We start from the raw sequence: 13,602 nt of genomic DNA on the forward strand, positions 1-13,602 counted from the left end.
TCTAAGATGCACCATAGGTGTGGCCCAACCTACTACCCTCCCTCCACCATGACCTCCCCCCTCACTTCCCCTTCCTTGGCCCTTTCCCCATAGTCTTATGCTATAGTTGGGTTATAGCCTTCATGTGAAAGCTATAATTTAGCTTCATAGTACAGCTGAGTACATTGGATACATTTTCTTCCATTCCTGAGATACTTTGCTATGTTCCAGCTCCATCCATGTAAACATGAAAGAGGTAAGGTCTCCATCTTTCTTTAAGGCTGCATAATATTCCATGGTATATATGTACCACCATTTGCTAGTCCATTCGTGGATTGATGGGCACTTGGGTTTCTTCCATGACATAGTAATTATGAATTGGGCTGTGATAAACATTCTGGTATAGATGTCTTTGTTATATTGTGACTTTTGGTCTTCTGGGTATAAACCTAGTAAAGGAATTATAGGATCTAATGGCAGGTCTATCTTTAGGTCTCTAAGTATTCTCCAAACATCCTTCCAGAAGGAATGTATTACTGTGCACTCCCACCAGCAGTGTAGAAGTGTGCCCTTTTCTCCACATCCACGCCAACATCTCTGGTTTTGGGATTTTGTTATGTGGGCTACTCTTACTGGGTTTAGGTGATATCTCAAAGTAGTTTTGATTTGCATTCCTCTGATGAGCTTTTTTTCATGTGTTTGTAGATTGTGCATCTGTCTTCTTTGGAGAAGTTTCTCTTCCAGTCCCCTGCCCACCCTGACATGGGATCACATGCTCTTTTCTTGCTAATAAGTTTGAGTTCTCTGTAGATTCTGGTTATTAGACCTTTATCAGAGGTATAACCTAGAAGTATTTTCTCCCATTCTGAGGGTTGTCTGCTTGCTTTACTTACTTATATCCTTGGCTGTGCAGAAGCTTTTTAGTTTGATCAGGTCCCAGTAGTGTATTTTTGATACTGCTTCGATTGCCTGGGGAGTCTTCCTCATGAAATATTCACCCAGGCCAATTCCTTCAAGAGTTATCCCTGTATTTTCTTCAAGTATTTTTATAGTTTCATGTCTTAAGTTTAAATCTTTTATCCAGTGAGTCTTAGTTAATGGTGAAAGGTGTGGGTCCAGTTTCAATCTTCTACAGGTCGCCAGCCAGTTTACCCAGCACCATTTGTTAAATGGGGAATCTTTTCCCCATTGAACGTTTTTACTTGGCTTGTCAAAGAGCAAGTAATGGTAAGTAGCTGGATTCATCTCTTGGTTCTCTATTCTGTTCCAGACATCTACTTCTCTGTTTTTGTGCCAGTACTATGCTGTTTTGATCACTATCAATTTATAGTACAGTCTCAGATCTGGTTGTGTGATTCCTCCTGCTTTGTTTTTATGGCTGAGTAATGTTTTGGCTATTCGAGGTTTTTTTGTGATTCCATATAAAACGAAGTATTATTTTTTCAAGATCTTTAAAATATGACAATGAAGCTTTAAAAGGAATTGCATTAAAATTATATATTGCTTTGGATAGTATGGACATTTTAATAATGTTGATTCTTCCCAGCCATGAGCATGGTATGTTTTTACATCTGTTAACATCTTCAGCTATTTCTTAAAGTTTCATAGTTCTCTTTGTAGAGATATTTCACATCCTTTGGTAGGTATACTCCCATATATTTCATCTTCCTTGGCACTACTGTGAAAGGAATAGTCCTTGACTGTTTTTTCATCTTGGTTATTGTTGGTATATATAAAGGCTACAGATTTATGGATGTTGATTTTGTAGCCTGAGACATTGCTGTATTCCTTGATCACTTCTAAAAGTTTTGTAGTAGAATCTCTAGTGTTTTCCAGATACACGATCATATCATCACCAAGAGTGAAATTTTGATCTCTTCTGACCCTATGTGGATGCCCTTGATCATCTTTTCTTCCCTAATTGCAATGGCTAAAACTTCCATTAGAATGTTAAAGAGCAATGGAGACAATGGGCAATCTTGCCTGGTTCCTGATCTAAGTGGAAATGATTCCAATTTAACTCCACTCAATACAATATTGGCTGTCGCTTTGCTGTAGATGGCCACCATTAGTTTAAGAAATGTCCCTTCTACACCAATTTTCTTAAGTGTTCTGATCATGAAGGGATGCTAGATATTATCAAAAGCTTTTTCTGCATCAATTGAAAAAATCATATGGTCCTTATTTTTTAGTTTGTTTATGCGCTGAATTACATTTATAGATTTACATATATTGAACCAGCCTTGAGACCCTGGGATAAATCCCACTTGGTCATGTTGTATAATTTTTTTGATGTGTTGTTGGATTCTGTTTGTTACGATCTTATTATTTTAGCTCAATATTCATTAGTGATATTGGTCTATAATTTTCTTTTCTTGTTGGGTCTTTCCCTGGTTTGGGGATCAAGGTGATGTTTGCTTCGTAGAATGTGTTGGGTAATATTCCTTCTTTTTCTATATTTTGGAAGAGGTTTAGTAGTATAGGTACTAATTCTTCTTTAAAGGTTTCGTAGGATTCTGATGTAAAGACATCTGGTCCTGGGATTTCCTTCTTAGGGAGATTTTGTATAGTTTCTATTTCAGAACTTGATATAGGCCTGTTCAACATTTCCACTTCATTCTGGCTAAGTCTTAGTAGGTGGTGTACTTCCAGGTATTGGTCAGTTTCTGTCAGATTTTCATATTTCTGAGAGTAGAGTTTCTTGTAGTATTCGTTAAGGGTTTTTTGAATTTCTGAGGGGTCTGTTGTTATTTCATCTTTACCATTTCTGATGAAATTAGAGATATTACTCTTTTTTTCCTTGTTACATTGGCCAAAGGTTTATCTATTTTATTGATCTTTTCAAAAAACCAACTTTTGGATTCATTGATCCGTTGTATAATTCTTTTGTTTTCAATTTCATTTAGTTCTGCTCTGATTTTGGTTATTTCTTTTCTTCTGCTGGGTTTGGGGTTGGAGTGTTCTTCCTTCTCCAGTTGCTTGAGATGTCACATTAAGTTATTAACTTCCTCTCTTTCCGTTTTCTTGAGGAAGACTTGCAGTGCTATAAATTTCCCTCTTAGGACTGCCTTTGCAGTATCCCAGAGGTTCTGGTAATTCGTGTCTTGATTGTTGTTTTGTTCCAAAAACTTGGTGATTTCCTTTTAATCTCGTCTATAACCCATGTATCCTTCAGCATAAGGTTATTTAGCTTCCATGTTTTTGCATGGGTAAGTAGGTTCCTGTTGTTATTGAGTTCAACCTTTATTCCATGATGGTCTGAGAAGATGCAAGGAATAATTTCTATTTTTTTAAATTTGCTGAGGTTAGATTTGTGGCCTAGGATGTGGTCGATTTTGGAGTATGTTCCATGGGCTGATGAGAAGAATGTGTATTCAGTTTTGTTGGGATGAAATGTTCTATAGATGTCTGTTAAGTCCAGATGTTGAATGGTTGAGTATAAATCTAAAATTTTTGCTTAGCTTCTTTTTGGAGGATCTATCCAGCACTGCTAAAGGGGTGTTAAAATCTCCAACTACTATAGAAGTGGAGGAAATAGAGTTGCTCATGTCTGTTAGTTTCTCTTATAAATTGAAGTGCGTTGTGGTTGGGTGCATAAATATTAATAATAGAGATCTCATCATATTGAGTATTTACCTTTAACAAATATGAAGTGTCCATCCTTATCCTTAATTAATTTTGTTGGTTTAAAGCCAACTGTGTCTGCGAACAGGATTGCAATACCTGCTTTTTCTGGCTTTCCATTTGCCTGGAATATAGATGACCATCCCTTCACCTTGAGTCTATATTTGTCTTTAATGTAAGATGAGATTCTTGTATGCAGCAGATATCTGGCTTGAGTTTTTGTAGCCAGGCAGCCAACCTGTGCCTCTTTAGAGGACAGTTTAAACCATTCACATTAATTGAGAATATTGATAAGCCTTTTGAGAGTCCGGTGGACATTTTTAATCCTTTTGCGACTGTGGAAGTTGGAATTTGATCAAAATTTTCTGGGTGGGTTTACTTTTGTGGTGGAGGATTATGCTGGTCTTTATGGAGGATAGGTCTGAGAATATCCTGAAGAGTTTGTTTAGTTATGGCAAATTTCTTCAACATGTGAATGTCACTGAAGTATTTGATTTCTCCGTAAAAAATGAACTCAGTTTAGGTGGGTATAGGTTTCCAGGTTGAAAGTTATTTTGTTTTAGGAGATTAAAAGTCGATGAGCATCCTCTTCTAGCTTGAAAGGTTTCAGCACAGAGTTCTGCAGTTATTCTTATATTCTTCCCCTTGTAGGTAATGGTTTTCTTTCGTCTGGCAGCTTTCAGAAATTTCTCCTTCATATTAACTTTAGTGAAATTGATTATGATGTGTCTGGGGGATGTCTTATTCGGGTTGAGTCGTGCTAGAGTTCTGAGAATATCTGCTATCAGAATCTCTTGGAATGTCTGAAAAGTTCTCCTTCATAATCTCATGGAGAAGAGACTCTGTGCCTTGTGAAGCCACTTCGTCGCTTTTGGGGATTCCGATTAGACGAATATTGGTTTCCTTCTAATTATTCCAGAGCTCTCTGAGAGAGTGATCTGTTTTTGTCTTCCATTTCTCTTCCTCTTTGAGAGTTTGGGAGCGTTCGAAAGCTTTGTCTTCAATGTTAGAAATCCTTTCTTTTGCTTGCTCCCTTGTTACTGAGGGATTCTACTGTGTTTCTCAGATCTTTGAGGGATGCAACTTCTTGTCTCAATGTGTCAAAATCTTTGGTCATTTGGTCTTTGAATTTGTTGAATTCTTGACGTATCTTTTGGGTTACTGCTTGGAGTTCTAATTAGATCTTATTTGCTATCCAGATTCTGAATTCGATTTCTGACATCTCAGCTATTTGTTTGTGCAAGGGATCTTGTGCTGTGTCTGCCCCACTGATCCTTGGGGGAGCTGATCTACTCTGATCATTTATATTGCCAGTTTTTCTGTTGATTTCACCTCATGATTTGTTTTTCACTGTTGCCTCTGGCCCTCCTCAGAGTTGGGGAGGTGTCTCTCCAAGATTAGACCCCAGCGGGTTCACTCTATTGTTGCTGGATCTTTGTAGGGAGTGACCCTGTGTAGTTCCTCTGGTGCTACCCCAGCTAAGGAGTTCTGGTTGTGGAAACAGCTCCGGCATGTGACACACCTGGATCCAACAACAGGCAGGAGGTGGTGCACACGGTTCTGGATTCTTGGAGTGCCTGGTGCCCAGTGACTTTGGCACAGAAAGCCCAAGGATTCAGCAGTCTCTGGCCAGGAGAAGGGCTCTGCGCAGAGGCAGGGAGGGCTCCAGAGGGCATGCAGCTACCAGTATGCCTGGCCAGATGAGTGGGCCCGTGTGGAGGCCTGGAGGACACAGGAGTGAGGACGCAGGGTTGCACGGCTCCCGTAGTTCCTGGTCAGGGCATGCGGAGGCCCGGTGGGTGTGGGTCGTGGGTTGGGGTTAGTGGTGCAGCTCTTATGGAGGTCCGTGTGGTGCCAGGCCCAGGAGTTTGAGGTTGCTATGAGCTGTGATGCCACAGCACTCTACCCACCAAGTCTCCAGTGTGCCCAAACCATCTCATTCTGCCCCTAAGTGATAAGGCTGTAAGGCAGCTCAGTCCCTGCCTTTAGGCTGCTCAGTCACTAGGTTACTAGGTCCCGCCCAATTCTTACTCTGGGACCCTGAGGGCAGAGCTTGCCGGGGCAGTTCTCTACAGTGGCTCCCTGCAGCCCAGCTCAATGGCTCAGGCCCCAATCTGGGGTCCTGTACACTGCCCAAAATTCTCTGCACTCCTGCTCAAGCTCACCCCAAGGCAGTTCAATTGAGTGCCAAGTCCAAAAACACCGTAACAGTTCACAGGTAAGGCTTTTCCAGTTTGCAGCCTCAGTGCTGTTTGAGTTAATGAAATTGTTAAAACTTAACAAGATGAAGTTCATCAAAGGAGTGCAAGGCTATCTCAATCATTGATGCAATATATCAAATTAACAGACTAAATTTTAAAATATGTATCATTCTAATAGATATAGAAAAAGAATTAAAAAAAATTCAATATTTAAAGAGACAAAAACTCTCAGCAAATTAGAGCTTGGTAACAGTTGCCTTAAACTAAGAAAGGGAATCTATGAAAATCTATAGCTAAAATCCTGTTTAATAATGAGAAATTGAGTTTTTCAAACACCAAAACCAAGGTAAAGATGTCCTCTGTCAACAATGCTATTCAACACTACTGGAATTTGACCTAGATAATTTAAAGAGGCAAGAAAAAATAGACTAGAAAGTAAGAAGTAAAACTGTATATTGGGTGGTGCCTGTGGATCAGTGAGTAGGGCGCCGGCCCCATATATCAAGGGTGGCGGGTTCAAACCCAGCCCTGGCTGAACTGCAACCAAAAAATAGCCAGGCGTTGTGGCAGGTGCCTGTAGTCCCAGCTGCTCGGGAGGCTGAGGCAGGAGAATTGTGGAAGCCCAAGAGCTAGAGGTTGCTGTGAGTCCTGTGACATCACGGCACTCTACCAAAAGCGGTAAAGTGAGACTCTGTCTCTACAAAAAAAAAAACAAGCAAAAAAAAACCTATATTTTCAGGTTACATAACTGTCTAGGTAGAAAGTCTAAAAGAATTTACAATAAACTACTAGAATTAAAAATAACGTTAGTGAGGTTGAAAGATACAAGGTCAGTATAGAAAAGTCAACTGTATGTAGGTCACTATGAAAGTTTTGAGACAGATTGTGTTATGGTCCATTATTTCACTTCAAAGAAATAGTTGACAGTATTCTTTCTCATTCACCCATGCAAGTTTGAACCTGCTTGGCTTATTGGTGTTGCCAGAACGGTTTCATCTGTTTCCATCCACATAGATTTTTTGTTTCCTAAATTTGCTGTATCTTGAAACTTTGGCAATGACCCACACATTCCCATACATAAGGAATAAATAATTAGAATTTGGATTAAAAAAAAAATAGTACCACCTCAAAATTCCTAACAAAATATGTGCAAGATAAAAAAATTAAAAAATGGGAGAAAATTGTAATTATAAATTTGAAGACTCAGTATTGTTAAAATGCGAATTCTTCTTGATGTACTTCCAATCAGGAAGTACTTCCAATCAGAATACCAGCAAGTTAATCCTAAAATATACATGGAAGGGCAAAGAAACTAGAATAGCCAAAACAATTATTTAAAAGAACAAAGCTGGAAAGCTCACATTATCCAATTTCAAGGTTTCCTACAGTAACCAAGGCAGTGTGATACAAGCAAAAGAACAGCCTCAAAATTAGAACACTACATTACTCATTTCAGACAAGATCCATTGATGAATGCTAAAATTACTGCATGAAATTTTAATGAGAAAAAAATTCTTTGTATACCTCAAAGAATCTCTCTCAAAATTTACTAATTACTTCTTTGCTAGTCTTAACACATTGACCACATAGTCCTTGAAACTCTCTTCTCCAGCAGCAAAGATTAATTCCTCTCCTTCTTGAGGCTATAAAGTCCTGCATAGTTAGTGATTCACTTCTAACAATGAAAAGAAACAAGTCCACAGCAGGGAAGGTGGCATCCTAGCAGACACCACCTACCAAGTACTCCCTGACATAATGCAAAGAGAGGGGCATGTCACTTCTTATTGCTTCCTAAAATTCATAATCTGAAGCCAATCATGAGTAAATGTCAGACAAACCCAAACTAAGGAATGTTGCATAAAATTTCTGACCTTTACTCTTCTAAGGATCAAGATCATGAAAGACTTTAGACAGAGAAACCATCATAGATTAGAAGCAAGTAAGAGACATGACAACTTAATACAATATAGTACACTAGTTTTGATTTTAGAATAGAAAAACATTAGTGGAAAAACTGGGGAAATGTGAATAAATCTGTAGTTATAATATCAACATAAATTTCTTAGCTTTAAGAAGTATTGCATTTATATAAGGTATTAACATTAGAGGAAGCTAGGTGAAGGGTATACAGGACTCTGCTATCTTTGAAACTGTTCTGTAAATTGAAAGATTATTCTCTAAAATTTAAAAATTACCTTTTGTTACTACTTATGTAAATCAAATGTTCTAAAATACCATGTAACTGTAATTAAAAAAAATTAGATATGAAGGCTTATAAAATCATCCATAATCTGAATTTCAAGCTTGTCAAAACAAATTCACTGTTCTTCAAAACGCATTATCAATGAGTACTATAAATACAATTCATAAAAACACATTTATACCATTAAAATACCCATTTTTCCTTATGTAGTTGGTAGCCACACAAGTATCTCAATTGTAAAAAAGATCTAAGAACTAAAGAGGTTTGAATAAAAGGATTATTTGTGCCATCTAGTGGTGATTGAGGTAAATGTAATTGCTTACCCAACTTAAAAAAAAAAATGAGGGTGTCTATAATTTTGTTAAATGACTTAACTAGGAGAAAAATGCTGACAGTATGATAACATCCAATATGAAGATTAAAGGTGTTCAGAAATAAGATATTCCAATAAAATCAGTTTGGAAGATGAACTTAACAAAGGGCAGTAGTTTGCTTGCTCAAGAGCAAGCAGGATATCTGAAGTATATTAAAGGATGATATCCAGGTTTTTATCTCCATATTATACCATATCAAAAACATTACCTTCATCAAGTCATTCTCTTCATTATGGAGATTTCCTCGTAATACAAGAATTGCACTACAATTGGAAAACGGAGGAAAATAAAGAGGCACTGAAGAAGAGTATTATTGAACGATGAGAAAACAAAACTAATCCTTAGAAGCAAGATAAGCCACCCCACTTTGGCAGACTACTGAAAGAACACGGATGAAAGGAATGCAGGGTTTTAGAAAGTTTAAGAGGAAAAAGAGTCCAAGTACCTCCTTGGCTTGAAGTGTGTGTCCCAGAGTACATCTGCCTTTCTGAACAGTATCCTATACTCCGATCTATAAACTGACATGATACAACAAAGAAATCCCTTTAATAATTTCTAATATCCTACCAGGCAATCACAATAGAAGAAATATTTCTGAATTCTTAATAAAAAAATAATTTTTGTGGTGTCAACTTAAAACAATCAGTATAAGTAAAAGTGCTTAACTATTCTGCACATATAGTAAGTGCTTCATAAGTACCATTAACAGATAACTAGTGAGAAAACAAGAAAGAAAAAACAAAGAGAAAGAGTCTAGCATGTGGTATTTTCTAGTCCTAGTTTTGACAATATACACATTTAACACCTTTTTCATTAATGTGAACCAAAAATACTGTCATTCTCTCATACATGTCATTATTGTCTCACGACAATAAAGACATGTATTTAAAGAGCTGTTATTTAGAGAAAATATAATCCTATTATATTCTTTTGATAAGAAGCAAGAAAACTGTCTCTTTACACTCAGTTTTATTAAACAAATAAGGCTGGTAGTGGAACTTTTTATTTAATGCATAAACATTTAAGTCCCTTTATTAGAGAAATTGTACGTATTGGTGAATATGGTCAATGGTCACATCTATGGGTTAGTTCTTCAAAAATCAGAGCCAATAATTAGGATAGATTCTATTGCTCTCTTCATCACATTGTGAAGTGTCTCGTGTAGTCATATTCTATTGTTGGAATGACAGCTTGTACAAATTTCAAGAAAATTAGAAGATACCTAAAGGTCTTTAGCTAAGGAAAATAAGATTTGTAAAAATTTCTGTTTGAAGCCCACATTGTAATTATCCATTTCATTAAGCAATTCATTTCTCAGAAAGATGTATGACAAAAATCTTATATTAAGTCTTATTAAAGAAAATCATGCAAATTTTTGTCTATTTAACATGAGGTTCTCTATAACTTTAATTATGTTTATGCCTAACAACATAATTCCAGTATTTCAATTTGAAACTTCTTATTGAGTCCATATAGGCACAATGACTTTGATATAAAATAAGGACATGGCTATCCATGTAAATGAGTCTAAAATTTAACAATTCACTTGACCCTGTTTATAAAAGTTTGTTAGAATGTTAGAAAAAGAGGCAGCTTAAAAAAGTATAAAGTGCTATAGCAAAAGAGAAAGGAATTAAATGGAAAACCCTTCATAATGAAATTATTCTAGGTTAATATTTGTACTTGTCATAGAATCAGCTTTAATGGACTGTCTTTAACAAAATTCTAAAAGTCACCCCTAAAGTTGCCATACATAGGATAAATGGAAAATTAAAACTAAATGTACCTTTACAAAATTACCATTATAAAATTTTACAAAGAGGTAGCCAACACATACAGAATATTCTGTAAATATTTTGTAATAAATATTTTGTATTTAGTTACAATTTCCCATTTTTTCCTATATATAGTGACTTTAGGGGCGACTTTTGGGACATCCTGTATGCTCCTATTTGTACTTGGGAACAGTAACAGCTTAATTTTTATTGGGGGAAAATGAATATTCTACTATGAATAATATAGTCTTCCAAGTTGCTACCTATTCTCTAACAGAGATGAATGTGCCAATTTTGCAGAATAGTAATTAAGACTTGAGGAGTAAATGTGGCTTGAACCAAAAGTTCATGATTTGTTTCATTATCAAATCAGTGCAAAATTCCTTCAAGGGACACACTTTTTTAGTGACGCCTACGTTATTTATAATTTCAAGACAGTGGTAACACTTTAGTTTTCATCTAATACCAAGTAACACACACCACCAGGTCCAGTATCAACCTAGGAATAAGCTAATTCAGGATATTTAACATCAACTCATTGATTTTGCTTCTGATGAATCCATGCTGTGAGTACCCATGTTCTGCAGAATCCAAATTTGCTTGGGCATTAACTTTAATTTATTCCTTCTCATCAACCCAAGAGAATTGAGTAGAACCACAATAAGTTATAAGAAAGGTGTGCTCTTCTCTGGAGAAAATGAATACACTATATTTTAACAATATCTAAAGGACTTCATATAATATACCTTTTAAATTGAATTCTTTAAGGAGGGAGACCTCAGATTGATATAATCTAACTTTACTTATACCTGATGGGAAGGCAAATATCTCATTCCATGTAAAACTGGAAATACAGAAGATACTCATGTTATTCTAAATTAGTAGGTTACCTCTGTAACAAGGTAGAGCTAACTGGTACAACCAGGACATGTTCTAATCAACCAAATAAGTCATTACTATCGCAATATAACATTTTCTAAATAAAGATTCTTACTAGGACTTCAAGATTTGAGGGGCTAAAATTATATGTAATCTTAATTACATATAGTACCTAAAACTATAGGTACTAAATTTCTCAAAAAGAAAAAGTAAATCCTAAAAGCCATTTTATCACCAGTCACATACAAAGGTAAAGGATACATATGAACTCCAAGTTCTCCTCCTCCTTCTGCAACAGTCTCAATGATTTTCTTCATCACCTCAGCATGCCTAAAAGCAAAGAATAAATCTTACTAGTCTAGGTCAATTAGAACAAAATGAGAAAAGCATGTTGGGTTTATAAAGAACTCTACTTTTGTTAGAGTTAGTAAATTAAAATTTAAGTAATTATAAAATATTTTACTCTCTACTCCCTAACAAGTCAGACAATTGAGTCCTACAGACAGTTTTACTGGGGGAAAAGGTAATTTTACAAAATTGTAGTCACCATAAGCACAATGACATTAATTAGCTTTCTGGTAACAGGGAAAAAGAGCAAGGAAAGAAAACCAGAGCAGGGGAAATTACACCAGGGGATAAATGTGAAGTACTGGCTATGTTTAATAAAAAAGAAAAGTTCAGACCAGGCAAATTCAAAGCTACATGCTCAAAAAAACAAAGATATCTATAACCTTGTGATTGTGACTATTTAATTAGGAAAAGAGGGTCCAAGAAAAGTCAATTGATCAAAGTTAAGAAGTTTGTGCTTTTCTTCGTTCTAATAAGTATTCTAAAATTTATGATTCTATTTAAAATATATTTTTTGGCTTTATATGAATAAAAGTATATATCTGAAGACTTTCCTAGCTATCTTTTTATGGTATCTAACTTGTACTACAGAAAAGAATATCAAAATAACTATCTGGCATACAATCTAAGAAAAGGGCAATGTACAAAAGTAACCATCTTTCATACATATCTTGCCTTAAATAATGCCACTTTGGTTTTTATGAATATATCCTTCATGACAGATGCAGTCAACATAGAATGAGAATAAATATATTAGCTCAGAGATCTGAAGGCACAATCCAGTGCAGCCACATAGAAAGGCCTAAAATATCCCTGAAGTTTCAGTGCACTGGCCCCCAGCTTTTTTGGCTACATTTCTGTCCCATTCCGCAATAGTCATTTTATTAAAAGTGTTCAATGTAATTATCAGTTAAATTATTTATCTTTTTGCCCCAAGTGAGTAAAATTTACACCTCAGAAAGAAACATATTTCATTTTGGTAAGCATCACCCCAAAATCTCAAGCCAAAAGAGGAACAAACAGAACTCTAAAGAATGAAATCTTTTAGATCAGGTAATTCAAAACTAAAACTAATGACTGCTGAATCACCTTTCATAATTAGCAATATTGAAGTCCTTAACATAAATAAAGTGAAAAAATGGTCAAGGCTTTCCATGTGATAAAGTTTAAGAGTAAAGAGGCTGCAGAAAATGCTCTAAAACTAGAGGAAGGAAAAAGCTAAATGTTTCATCGGGTTGACCAATGGAATATCAAAGTTTTCTTCAAAAAAAACAAAACACTCTTACTAGTATGTTACCAGTATTTTGCAATGTACTGTGAAAGTCACTTATTAGAAATAACTAATTCTAAGAAATTAACATGTAGTATCTTTTTCTTTTTTTTTTAAGGAAACATTCTAAATAAATCCTGTGCATTGGGTCAGTTTCACTTATTTGGTTCTGTGAAGAACACAATGACACAAAGAAAATCCCAAATTATAAAATGTACTTGACTTGGTAAGGATGAAGACTTTCAACTAAAGAATAAAGGAGAAGAGAGGTTGGGCCTAATGGCTCATGCCTGTAATCCTAGCACTCTGGGAGGCCAAGGCGGGTGGACTGCCAAGTTTAGGAGTTCAAGACCAGCCTGAGCAAGAGTGAGACCCTGTCTCTAAAAATACGTGAGCATTTTAGTGGGTGCCTAAAGTCCCAGCTATCTGGGAGGCTGAGGCTAAAGGATCACTTGAGCCCAAGAGTTGGAGGTTGCTTTGGGCTATGATACCACCCACAGCACTCTACCCAGGGTGACAAAGTGACTCTCTGTCTCAAAAAAAAAAAAAAAACCCAAACAAAAAAGGAGTAGAGAAGCTCTTCACACATCTCCCCTCACTAACCAGTAAGAAGAGATAGCTAGGTCATAGAGTAAGCACAGAAGTTAACATTATATGGTTACGTTCCACAGAAAGACACATCAGCAATAGAGCAAACCTTATCTAAATAATGAGTAAAGTCCAAAACAGAATCTCCCAAAGTATTCTCAAAGTTAAAGAGAGGTAAAATAACAAATTATATTTTATAACTAAGCATACACACAAAAAATATGTATTCTTAATGAATTAAATTTAAAATAAACTGGTGAGGCTTATATTTATTTAATGCTTGTAAATATTTCTCTTATTTTCTTATATATTTAACTCAGCACAAGAATGCTTTTAAGAAAGATGAAAAAGAAAGTACATT

The 13,602-nt window shown here is 35.9% G+C and overlaps 1 protein-coding gene across 1 annotated transcript in view; it reads right to left on the minus strand.

Moving 5' to 3' along the window:
• Positions 1-9,333: 9,333 nt before the first annotated feature.
• The window catches only part of ATG3 (autophagy related 3), a 34,687-nt gene continuing 30,418 nt past the window's right edge, over positions 9,334-13,602 (minus strand). The window contains exons 12-13 of the mRNA XM_053565869.1: positions 11,297-11,365; positions 9,334-9,603 (exon numbers count right to left, since the gene is read on the minus strand). Of these exons, the coding sequence (XP_053421844.1) occupies positions 9,522-9,603; positions 11,297-11,365 (151 nt within the window). The 3' untranslated portion in view covers positions 9,334-9,521. The remainder of the gene's footprint in view (positions 9,604-11,296; positions 11,366-13,602) is intronic.

This window comes from Nycticebus coucang, chromosome 16 (genome assembly GCF_027406575.1).
Source record: "Nycticebus coucang isolate mNycCou1 chromosome 16, mNycCou1.pri, whole genome shotgun sequence".
NCBI lineage: Eukaryota > Metazoa > Chordata > Mammalia > Primates > Lorisidae > Nycticebus > Nycticebus coucang.